The sequence below is a fragment of the Oncorhynchus mykiss genome, chromosome 2 (genome assembly GCF_057628025.1).
Source record: "Oncorhynchus mykiss isolate SJ-2025 chromosome 2, ASM5762802v1, whole genome shotgun sequence".
Taxonomy (NCBI): Eukaryota; Metazoa; Chordata; class Actinopteri; order Salmoniformes; family Salmonidae; genus Oncorhynchus; species Oncorhynchus mykiss.
Genome location: NC_143023.1, coordinates 41,407,526 through 41,419,888, shown reverse-complemented (window position 1 = coordinate 41,419,888; position 12,363 = coordinate 41,407,526). Strand labels below are relative to the sequence as shown.

General features: G+C 45.7%; 2 protein-coding genes across 8 annotated transcripts in view; one reads left to right on the top strand and one right to left on the bottom strand.

Annotated features, from left to right (window-relative positions):
* Positions 1 to 655, bottom strand: part of LOC110489908 (protein DOP1A) — a 41,243-nt gene extending 40,588 nt beyond the window's left edge. For 3 of the 7 annotated variants that reach the window (XM_090199817.1, XM_090199802.1, XM_090199814.1), the window contains exon 1: positions 252 to 653. The gene's annotated coding sequence lies outside the window, so the exon portion shown is untranslated. Of the gene's footprint in view, positions 1 to 251 lie in introns of all 7 variants that reach the window. The other 4 variants (XM_090199796.1, XM_090199810.1, XM_090199803.1 and 1 more) reach the window with 2 other exon arrangements.
* A 10-nt stretch (positions 656 to 665) lies between these two features.
* Positions 666 to 10,495, top strand: LOC110501561 (E3 ubiquitin-protein ligase E3D-like). Its single transcript, XM_036948656.2, has 8 exons — positions 666 to 1,011; positions 4,958 to 5,169; positions 6,786 to 6,876; positions 7,295 to 7,535; positions 8,255 to 8,327; positions 8,708 to 8,786; positions 9,025 to 9,133; positions 9,276 to 10,495. Exons 2-8 carry the CDS (start codon positions 5,127 to 5,129, stop codon positions 9,450 to 9,452), a joined length of 813 nt encoding a protein of 270 aa, XP_036804551.2. The 5' UTR covers positions 666 to 1,011; positions 4,958 to 5,126; the 3' UTR covers positions 9,453 to 10,495.
* Positions 10,496 to 12,363: the final 1,868 nt, after the last annotated feature.

Here is a 12,363-nt window from a genome sequence, read left to right as displayed (position 1 = left end):
TAAAAATAACTCGCAACCAAACTTGAATGACATCACCTATCGTAATAAGTTAGCTAACTAACTCAGTCAAGGCATGGAACCAACACCCAGATGGTTACAATAGTACCATGTAACTTAGTTCGCTGTAACGTTACAGCCTGCAATGACTAGCTTTGGGACACATTCTCAGACAGACTAACTCCCGATGTTGTGTCCCAAAGCTAGCAACGACAGTTATTTCTCGGCCGTGACAATCAACGATAAATGCTTACCGTTAGTAGGATATTTGAAAACCTCTATCACTAAATTATTTATCCAGCTTGACGAATGGAATAAAAAAAAATCAGTCTGCGCTATTGGCACAGTGGGAAATGTATCCTTGCTAGCTAACGGTATGTGATAGCAATGCCCGTGTTGCTGTTGCCGGGCCACCGTCGTCGAATCAGTTAAACCGTGGCACTTGTCAAGTAAGCACACAACGCTCACGGGTCAGATAATAACGTGTATCCTACATATTCTGAGATAGCGATGTCTTTACCTTTATTATTGAATAACAAACTACCATCAAAACCACACCTGCCCTACTTTCAGGTTCACAAAGCCCAAACAATCCCGTTTACAGCTGTCCCAGACTGCATTGCAGATTGTTGCACGTCTACTTCATTTGTCCGACTGCAATCCATCCTAGCGATATAGAAGTTCCGGCTCTTGTTGATAGCTCGTCAAATATATGCCTTAGAAGTCTTCACCGTTTTAAATTGATAGGCTGATGATTTGTATTGCTACATTTACTTTAATTCACCATACTGACAATCAGATGTACACAGCCATTTCGTTATCTCTGTTAAAGCAAAAAGTAAACTGCACGTGTCTTTGTTATTAAATGTTAGCCATTGCGAGTACCAGAAGTACATAGAAGAAAAAAGAAAAACACAGACACACCATGGGAGAAAATACCAAAGGAGCTGGGGACCCCAGTGGGGTGTTTATCAAACTTATGAAGCGGTTGCAAAGTGGTCTTCTTTTTCTCCGGTAATTATTTGCGAAATAGTTAGCAAGCACTAGCTAGGTAACGTTAGCTAGTCTTAGCTAATGTCAGCTAGTTGTGCTAACGTTCGCAGGACAGGACAGAGGTGCGTTCGTGCCGTGCACAAATTATCGCAGAACAAACGCAAAGAAAGGGATTCAACATCTCAAGCAAGGACCACACACTTATGGGATATTTATAACATCAACTCCGGGCCCTACATCACAGGAACATAACCAGGACCTGGCTTTAGTCCCGATTGATTTTGGGTCAACCCCGAATCTTTTTCATCCAACGGTTATAATCAGGGGTGTAGTGTGGCTGGTGACACTTCTCAGAATAGTGATATTTCTCGCAAGATCACTTAATGATTCATTAGTATTCTACATAACACACCAACCATAATAGCATAGATAATGTCAGGCTACTGTTATACCAAAAACACCACGTAATTGTTTATGTCAATTTAGGATGATTGTGCTGAAGTTGTTGCATTTTTGTTCTCATGCTGTGGCTGTGTTTAACTCCATCTGCTAGAAAATTCGATTAGACAGTAGTTAGGCCGGTGACCCACCTTTACATCATTCAAGATTGAAATGCATATTGCCATGAAACTGATTGGATCAAATGGTTGGCATGCATGCAGCATGTACGTTTCACATGTAAAACGTGAATAATTATCATTCACGATTGACAGTGATGACGGCCTAATTTATAATAAAGTAGGCATAATGTGGAGTTTTAGGATTTAAAAAATATAACATTTTCCTTGAGCTACTTACAGTATGTGTAGGCAATCGTGCAATTTGGATTATGCATTGTATGTATATTATAAAATGATCTTATACAATGTCGGTACATTCTTTCATTCAGAAATGATGACGTAATAATAATGCAAAATTGTGGTCCTGTAGGCAAGCTAAACAAAATATCACTACACCGCTGGTTATAATAAATGTAACGCAATTGCCATGTGTGGTCAACTGATAATACCAGCACCGTTTTGATTGAGAACAGAGTCGTTGCGCTGTTTTGAGACACTCATGGGAACTCATCTTGATAAATCAATCAATGTCCGATTTTTGTTTTCAGTGAATCTCCGTTTGGATATTTGGTTACATTTATGCTTGGAAATATTAGCTAAAATGAGGTGAGTGCACATTATCTTTAGTCTAGCAATTGAAAGCAATCCAGAACTTCTCTACACACACATTAGGCCTATAGCCCAACTTTCCAATACTTTTCTGATGCATTTCAGTCACATAGCCTACTGATGCAAATACACGTGTACACTTTTCCCATAGGCTATTCAAGTCATTTGACATCTTTTCTTATAGGTTAAAAGGATGCCTTCTATAACAGTGTAGCTGAAACCACTATTGGCTTCATTGACTTTCTGAATTTATTATCTTGTAATAGGCTAGGCTACTTGCTGATATATCATTGTTACAGTAGGCCTACCTTCACAATAACCTCATAGGATTATTGACCACGATCAATTGAATTAATAAGAAGAAGTGTTCATTATTTGGCCTTGGAAAATACAGCGCGCTGCAGGAAGGGGCGCTCGAAGTGCTGCAGTTAAATTGAAATGAATGTGCCAATTATGTAACTACTCCCGTCTCTACAGAAATAAATGAAATCGTTGAAAATACTACACCAGAGAGCATAATATAGCCATAGATGATCAATATCTCTCTTCTTTTTTTATGCTGTTGATTGTGTTTTGTCACATGAGCGCCAAGGCTGCAGCCCAGGCGCCAAATATCAAACCGCCGACTGTTGTAGCTATCAATGAACAGCATATTTTTTATATATATATTTCAAAATACAATTGCGGGAAAAATCTGTTTGGATAAGTGAGTGCCACCAGAAAGTTGGTGTACTTTAATTTCCTCATATTGTAGGCCTAAAATATGTGTATCCTCTCTTTTCACAGGCCTATGCTATTGGTTGCGTTTAAGACATGGGCAGTTCGTTTTATTGATCTCGGTAGGCCTATTTCAACATCAGAGTAACTTGCCATTTTGATCATTTGTGTGGTATAAAAAATATGATTCATATCTCCAGTCATATAAAATCACGTAGAATTGCAGGAAGTTATATTAGAAAAGGGCCTCTTTTTCTCCTCTGACCTTACAACCCTCTCAGCCCCTGCTCTTCAGATATGACCCCCGAATGTTAGGAAACAGGTGATGGCCCTGCCCTTACATCACATATATTGGGCCAACATGTTCTCATGGATGTAATGCTATATTTTGACACCAGTTGTGGTTTTGAAGTAGGAAATGAACAGTTTCACATTGGGCTATTTTTTTGTTTCGTTGATATTATAAAATGAAATGGGCCATTCCAGCTGTGACAGCTAGTCAGACTTAACATGGACTTGAGTCCATAAAACATGCTCTTAAGTCAAAATGTTTAGTTTTAATAGGGCCCTAATGCTGCATTTGGACTGTTAACAAAAACAGTGTTAGGGCCCTATTCAGACTTGAGATATGTTGACTTAAGATGGACTTAAAACAAAATATTTTGACTTAAATCCATGTTTTATGGACCTAAGTCCATGTTAAGTCTGCTTATCTCAAATTTGAATCGGCCCCTAATTAATCTTTTCATCTCTGAGAATAAACGTATACTCTTCTCACTTAATGCTGCTTTTCGACTGTAACACCAGTGTTATACAAGTGTATACACCCTTCTGTGATACTTGGGAAATTGTGTTTCCACTGTTCCACAGGGCTGACAGTGAGGACTTGTGAAGAGCAGAATCAACAACCTCTGCATAGGTTATCAAAACAGTTGCTTTGTGAGAAGGTGTTAAAGTTCACAGTTAGCCATTGTTATGTAAACACAATCTGAAAAGTAGCAGTGGCCTGGCTTTTGCCCCAAGTGAGAGCAGGCCTGCCGGAGCCATGGCCCATTGAGACACGGTAGATGGAAACAGAAAAGTCCCCTAAATGTGTTACAGTTTATTGGTGTGGGATTCTGTAGGTTAGGCCTATAGCCTAGTCGGTGCTTCGCTGCATAGCCTAATTGTTCTATAGTTGGATAATATCTTGTAAAAAAAAGAGCAGGTTTTACTGGTTAGAGACCCTTGTTTTACCAATCGCTTGTGTATTGTCTGGTGAGGCAGTAGTAGCCTAAATATCTAATTGTAGACAGAATAATTTAGAGCAAATCTGATGATGGTTACTTCCAGTTGTTTGTTGTTGCTTCCTCCACTCGGTTGGAAGTGAGAAAATCCAATGCAGCTGACCCAAGTCTTTAAAGCTGTCTTTGCTGGGAAATATGTTTTTCTTCCTGGGGGACAGCAGTTGTGTCAAGCATGGACAGAGACACATTGCATGGCTAGTGAAAATAATTGCATCGAACCAAGAGATTGAGCAGAGGGCAACATATCATCCATGCATGAGTGCATCAGGGGTATCGCTTCGAGGGGGGGGGGGGGGGACTTTTTCTCTATTAGATAAACATTGTACATGCTCTTTCCCCTACCCACCACTCTTTATTTCTTCCTTCATTTCTCTTTCTTACACACACATACAATATAAATCTCTTTATTTCTCTCTCCCTCTCTCCCTTCAGTTGACCTACAGCTCGTTTCCCTTCTTCCTTCAGAGCAGTGAGGTCATCCTCTCTCTTTGCAAGTTTTCCTCTAACTCATTAGACTTCTACTTTGAGCTGAGACGGCAACAGGCAGGAGGTAGAGGGGGATGACAGGTTGGAAGGTTATGATAAATTACTTCAGTACTGTCACACACACACACACTGGTCTACCATTCACTTGTTTATCATCCACTTGTCAAGGAACGTGGTCTCATTTGGCTCTTAGCCATTGTGCAGAAGTCTACCATTATGCTGAGTCATTAATCCAATTGTATATGTTTTGTTACCAGGTTTACCTGTGCTTAGAAAAATTAAGACACTCTCTGTCTGTCCCTCCCCCAGGTGAGATGTGGCTAAGAGCTATGCAGAGGTGAGAGTTACAGGAGGAGATTTGTCCTTCCACATCCGGACTCCTCGGGTCCTGCTAATCGTGGAGCTGCCAGCAGGGGTCAGCCTCGTGGAGGGCTCCTGCAGGGAGGCACCTGGAACAGGAGACGAGATACACTTCAGAATGCGCCTCAATTTGGAACAGCACACAGATGTCACAGGGAATGGTGAGGCTAGCTGTATGGACGACACTCAAAAATGAATGTGTGCACGTACGCACACACACAGAGACAGAATTACCACCATGTCAATGTATGTTTCTCACATAGCCTAATTACCATCTCCACTTCAGGCAAGATGGAACAGTATCAGCAGATAATTTGTTATTTATATAATTTATTCTCATCTGGCTTGAGTCGGTTAGTCCGTGGCTGTGAAGCCTTCCCTCAAACTGAAACAGTGGAGGAGTCCTCCTGTGTGCTCTCTGAAGCCTGATCAGCCCACACAGTACTGATCTATAAAGGACTGAGTCATCGGCTCAGTAATTGGCCCGTCCTGTCTGGTGCATAAAGCTACACACACTGATAGATATACAGACAATGTGAATATTTGACCTGAATCAGCTGTAACTTGATTTTCCTAATGGGTAGTCTGGGTAGCCATTTGATTAGATGCTCAGGAGTCTTATGGCTTGGGGGTAGAAGCTGTTTGGAAGCCTCTTGGACCTAGACGTGGCGCACCGGTACCGCTTGCCGTGCAGTAGCAGAGAGAACAGTCTATGACTAGGGTGGCTGTAGTCTTTTGACAATTTATAGGGCCTTCCTCTGACACCGCCTGGTATAGAGGTCCTGGATGGCAGGAAGCTTGGCCCCAGTGATGTACTGGGTCGTACGCACTATCCACTGTAGTGCCTTGCGGTCGGAGGCCGAGCAGTTGCCATACAGTGATGCAACCATGCTCTCGATGGTGCAGATGTAGAACCTTTTGAGGATCTGAGGACCATGCCAAATATTCTCCTCAGGGGGAATAGGTATTGCCGTGCCCTCTTCACGACTGTCTTGGTGTGCTTGGACCATGTTAGTTTGTTGGTGATGTGGACACCAAGTAACTTGAAGCTCTCAACCTACAGCCCCATCGATGAGAATGGGGGCATGCTCGGTCCTCCTCTTCTTTCTTTTCTTTTTTTTTTGTGTGTGAATTTTACCCCCTTTTCTCCCCAATTTCTCCCCAATTTTGGTATCCAATTGTTAGTAGCTACTATCTTGTCTCATCGTTACAACTCCCTTACGGGCTCGGGAGAGACGAAGGTTGAGAGTCATGCGTCCTCCGATACACAACCCAACCAAGCCGCACTGCTTCTTAACATAGCGCGCATCCAACCCGGAAGCCAGCCGCACCAATGTGTCGGAGGAAACACCGTGCACCTGGCGACCTTGGTTAGCACGCACTGCGCCCGGCCCGCCACGGGAGTCGCTGGTGCGCGATGAGACAAGGATATCCCTACCGGCCAAGCCCTCCCTAACCCGCACGACGCTAGGCCAATTGTGCGTCGGCCCACGGACCTCCTGGTCGCGGCCGGTTACGACAGAGCCTGGGAGCGAACCCAGAGTCTCTGCTGGCTCTGCAGTACAGCGCCCTTAACCACTGCACCACCCGGGAGGTCCGGTCCTCATTGACAAATCCAATCAAAAACAGATTGATTGGCAGCTTTCTTCCCAGCTTCTTTCACCACCGCCAGTCCGCCACCACCCCGGTGTTTATCGACTTTTGCTCCGTCTCTAGGTGAATCTCTTTTCCGCCGATAGAGTTGTTTATGTTTTCTGTGGCTACTCTCTCCTGACAGGGGCCCTGGGGAGTGTGATGGAGAGGCTGCTGGTCCAAGAGAGTTATTGCTTCCACTGCCAGTCCTGTGGGACCAGGGTGCTGGAGGAGAGGTGAGACGACCACGAGAAGGAAGTTGGTTTGTTGGTTAATTTACGTCCTCCGTTCAGACACAGGAAGTGATGCCGCTCACAGTAGTGGAGAAGATGGGTTCAGTGAGGGAGATGGATGGCTGTTTGAGCTAGAGGACAGTGCTGTGTTCTGTCTCAGCTCATCTCCCAATGTCATGGAGACATTGGATAGGGGGATACATGCACACCCACACACACCTGCTTAGGGAATACATATGTTTGTGACATTATGTCATGGAAAATGGGTAGAACTGGAATATTGCCCAGCTTTCCCTGTTAATGCAAATATGCTTTTGATTGATTCATGCAAATAGGTTTTTGATTGAAGTTATCGATTAATTTCATCACAGTACAAGTAGTCTCCATTGTGTAACAATGTAATGTCATTGACTTTTCTCAGGGTGTTCAAGCGAGTGCTCCCTCTCCCCAACGGCAACTGGAGCTCCCTGGTGGATGACTGGTGTTGCCATCCGGACCCCTTTGCCAACCGGAAGCTGCTGCCCCGAGCGGAGGACTGTTTACTGGGCGACACTCACCTCCTTGTGCCCCGGGATAGAGGCTGTGAGGAGACTCTCACCCAGGAGCTCAGCCCCAGGCCCATCACCAACAAAATGGCTGATGGTCAAAATCAGGACACACCGGTGAGAGGAGGCAAGGAAGGAAGGAACCTCTGAGGCAGAAGATCAATGCTGTTTTAGCATTGCGCATCACTTTGATGTTTGTTAGATACATCATTTTGACGTTTCACCTCGCTCTCACTCCCCCATCCCAAATGTGCTGTATACCTACCAAAAAGTAAAGCTACATTTTCAAAAGTTTCCCTCATGTTTGGAAAGTGTACTGTAGTTACATGAGCAGTGTATGTGCTTCAGGCTCATTGTTAGTGGGAGACTGTATCTGTATACCCCCCATCCCACTGGGCCCGAGACTGGCAGGAGGAGATGGACACATTCTACTTCACTATCAGCAGCAGCTAGCAGCACTCCCTTTTAGAGAGGAAACTTGGGGAGGCGGGCAGACAGGCAGCACATCAACACTTATCGTGAGCCACTTTTTAGCCCGAGCTTACAGCCAGGCCTCTCTCTCTCTCTCTCTCCATCACTATCTGGAGTGGGATTGATTTCCCTCTCCATCTATTAGTCACTATCTGTGGCTCAGCCTGGGCCTTTTAGTGTGGTTGTGGTTGAGTGGATGGGAAGTGGAAAGAGAGATGAGGAGAGGAATTCTGCCTGCCCATTGCTCTCTCCTCTTTTTAGGCTGTTTGATTGCAGTTATCGATTTCCGTTTTGGAGGAACTTAAATTAGAACTGTGTGTTCTTGTCTTTAGCTTTATTTAGTATTTTTCTGTTATTTTTTGTAGAAATCCAACCGCAGGCGTACGCTTGTCTCCTGTAAGAGCTGCACAGCCGGCCTGGGAGAGGCTGTGGCACCAGGTACACAACCGTCTTTATAGAATAGATACTGTATATTGTCAATTTTTTCAATGGGAATTTATTGAATTGATGTCATAATATCCAATATCACACACACACACACACACACACACACACACTGGTTGGGAGCAGTACAGCGTCTGCCTCAGAGCGGCACGACCAGAGCAATTTTAGTGCTTAAGTTCCTTGTTCACGGGCACAAAGGCAGTGAATGGCATGAGATCAGCAGCCCTTCGTTTGCCAGTTCAATTACCAACTTTTATCATCTACCCCGGGGCTTGAACCATAATGAAGTTACATTGCATTAGGAAAGATGCCCAGGCCAGGTTCTGTCTGCATGAGGGTTCGCTCAATGGTAACAGTTTCTGTAAATGTTGCAGGGACCCTGAAAGTCTACATCACAGAGGTGACGGTGAGACCCAGTGTGGGAGACAGCCAGTTTGATACCTCTCTAGACAGGTAACTATGCTGATGCTTCTCAGACTGGTGCATGTTGCTGTAACATCTGTGGATACTCATCATCATACGGATACTCAGCTACTCAAAGTGCAAATCAATGGAAATGTATCGTTCTTCATGATGCAGATGCCGGATATGACCTTTTGTTACTACAATGCCAATGAGATGTAGAATATTATTTTAGACACAGGAAGGTAGAATTCATAATGATGGTTAACCATGCCCTACTCTTCCACAGGTCACTGTTCCTGGAACAGACCATAGCTGCCAGACTGGTGGAGCTGTCCTCCTCACAGAGCGTGTTTCATTTCTCTATCCAGACCCCAGATGGAAAAGCCTTCATATTGGTAAGAGGTGTGAACGTGCGTGCATATGTGTGAGCGAGAAGGCTTGAAATATGTGAGGTAGAAACGCCGTTTGCATTGGTGAAATGTGTGTGGCTTTAACAGAGCGGATGTGAAGTGTTCAATGACTTCTTCTGATCCTCAGCTCTGGCTCCTGAACAGTGACTCCCTCATCGTCTCTCTCTCTGCCACTATGTCACCGGCTGTCAGAGGTGATGCTGTCACCTCTCCCGGCCACCGCCAGTGTTCAAAGCGTCAATCACCCACTAAGGCTGGCAGCGCCGTCAAAGCACTGGCAGCACACACCAAGAGTGAGATATAGCCTACATGCCAATCTCCTGCTGAATGTCAGCCTCTGCATTTCTGCTAAAGTATGTTTTTATTTATTCTAAAATTGTGTTTTGCAACTGAGAACAGAAATGAGTCACAGATAGATGTGGTGGCTGCTCCATGTTCCTCCATGCCGAGTTCCCCCGCAGGAGGGTTCTTCACTTCGGTTACGATTTCCTTCTTCACCTTAGAGCAGTCTGGTTTTGCTTTGTAGGATGTGACAGCCACTCCAGCAGACTGGCAGCCGAGCTGTAATTAACAAACTGTAGATGAAAGGAGAGGACTCCACTCCTATCCGCATGGCACTACAGTACAGCGTAACTCAGCGCATCACATCGGTGCTGTTAACTGCATGTAGGATGGGAAATTGCCTGCTGTTTTAAGTATGACAGGAGGTATTCAGGGGTATTCAAATCTGTATTCAAATCTGGACCTCGAAGCCAGTTCCACTGCTGATTTTCATTCTTCCCATCTAAATCAGGGACTGGTTTAGACCTGGGACACCAGGTGGGTGGAATTAAATATCAGGTAAGAACAGAAAGCCTGCAATACTCTGGAAATCCAGGCTCGGATTTGAATACACAAACACCCTACGCCAAGGCTCTCCAACCCTGTTCCTGGAGAGCTACCATCCTGTAGGTTTTCCCTCCAATCTTAGCACGCAGGTTGATAATTAGTAGGTTGATAAGCTAAATCAGGTTAGTTACAACTGGGGTTGGAGCGAAAACCTACAGGAGGTTAGCTCTCCAGGAACAGGGTTGGAGAGCCCTGACCTACACTAGCTTAAAACGGATCACCCCTCCAACATTTCGGGAAGAAAACAGCATGGCTATTGGCTGACACAGCTTATATGAAGGTGGGGAAGTGGTAGAGAAACATCTGTTTCATCTAGGCCTAACGTTACATACTGTTACATATGAGACATTTATCCCTGACCATGTTTTAATTCAGCCGTGTAAGTCACGGAGCACCGTCTGTCTTGGTTGAACGTACTGGAGGTGACGTGGTGTTTGTTGGAGATGCACTGTCATGTACTGTCATGTTGTGTCTTGTTTCTGTCCTTTCCCTTCACCCTGTCTCCCTCTGCTGGTCGTTGTTAGGTTACCTTTTCTCCCCCTCTTTTCCCCAGCTGTGCCTTGTCTCCTCCTAACTACCTCGTCACCCCTTTTCCCACCTGTTCCTTTTTTCCCTCTGATTAGGTCTCTATATCTCTCTCTGTTCCTGCTCCTGTCCTTGTCGGATTCTTGTTTGTGTTGTTCATGCCTGAACCAGACTATCGTCATGTTTGCTGCAACCTTGTCCTGTCCTGTCGGAACCTGCCGGTCCATCTGAGCCTACGTTTTGTTTTGTTATTAAAGAAGCTCTGTTTACGTTAATTCGCTTTTGGGTCCTCATTCACGCACCGTAACAGAAGAATCCGACCAAGAATGGACCCAGCGACTTCGGATCCTCTCCACTCAGCCGTCGAGATCCAGGGAGCGATGCTAGGCAGACACAAGCAGGAATTGTCTGCTGCTCGGCATGCCGTTGAGACCCTGGCCACCCAAGTCTCCAACCTCACAGAACAGGTTCACCATCTCCGCCTCGATCCACCGGCCACTTCCAGGGCTTTCGAATCTCCGGAGCCCAGAATCAATAACCCGCCGTGTTACTCTGGGGAGCCCACTGAATGCCGCTCGTTCCTCACCCAGTGTGATATTGTGTTTTCTCTCCAGCCCAACACTTACTCCAGGAGCACTGCTCGTGTCGCCTACGTCATATCTCTCCTTACTGGACGGGCTCGTGAGTGGGGCACGGCAATCTGGGAGGCAAGGGCTGAGTGTACTAACCAGTATCAGGACTTTAAGGAGGAGATGATACGGGTTTTTGATCGATCTGTTTTTGGGGAGGAGGCTTCCTGGGCCCTGTCTTCCCTATGTCAGGGTAATCGATCCATAACAGACTACTCTATTGAGTTTCGCACTCTTGCTGCCTCCAGTGGCTGGAACGAGCCGGCTTTGCTCGCTCGTTTTCTGGAGGGTCTCCGCGCAGAGGTAAAGGATGAGATTCTCTCCCGGGAGGTTCCTTCCAGCGTGGATTCCTTGATTGAACTCGCTATTCGCATTGAGCGACGGGTTGATCTTCGTCACCGAGCTCGTGGAAAGGAGCTCGCGTTCTCCGTTGCCCCCCTCTCCGCATCACTACCATCTTCCTCTGCCGGCTCGGGTGCTGAGCCTATGCAGCTGGGAGGTATCCGCATCTCGACTAAGGAGAGGGAACGGAGAATCACCAACCGCCTCTGTCTCTATTGCGGTTCTACTGGTCATTTTGTCACTTCATGTCCAGTAAAAGCCAGAGCTCATCAGTAAGCGGAGGGCTACTGGTGAGCGCTACTACTCCTGTCTCTCCTTCAAGATCCTGCACTACCTTGTCGGTCCATCTACGCTGGACCGGTTCGTCAGCTTCCTGCAGTGCCTTAATAGACTCTGGGGCGGAGGGCTATTTTATGGACGAGACCTGGGCTCGGGAACATGACATTCCTCTCAGACAGTTAAGGGAGTCCACGGCCTTGTTCGCCCTGGATGGTAGTCCTCTCCCCAGGATTCAGCGTGAGACGCTACCTTTAACCCTTTTAACCCACTGTTTCTGGTAATCATAGCGAAACCATTTCTTTTTTAATTTTTCGTTCACCTTTTACACCTGTTGTTTTGGGCCATCCCTGGCTAGTTTGTCATAATCCTTCCATTAATTGGTCTAGTAATTCTATCCTCTCCTGGAACGTCTCTTGTCATGTGAAATGTTTAATGTCTGCTATCCCTCCTGTTTCCTCTGTCTCTTCTTCACAGGAGGAGCCTGGTGATTTGACAGGGGTGCCGGAGGAATATCACGATCTGCGCACGGTGTTCAGTCGGTCCAGGGCCACC

What these genes read in the sequence shown, in the direction of transcription:
- LOC110501561 (XM_036948656.2), top strand. Translation starts at nt 5,127, where the DNA reads ATGCGCCTCAATTTGGAACAGCACACAGATGTCACAGGGAATG. An exon ending in CACAGATGTCACAGGGAATG is followed by an intron (nt 5,170 to 6,785) that starts GTGAGGCTAGCT and finishes CTCTCCTGACAG; the next exon opens with GGGCCCTGGGGAGTGTGATG. An exon ending in ACCAGGGTGCTGGAGGAGAG is followed by an intron (nt 6,877 to 7,294) that starts GTGAGACGACCA and finishes GACTTTTCTCAG; the next exon opens with GGTGTTCAAGCGAGTGCTCC.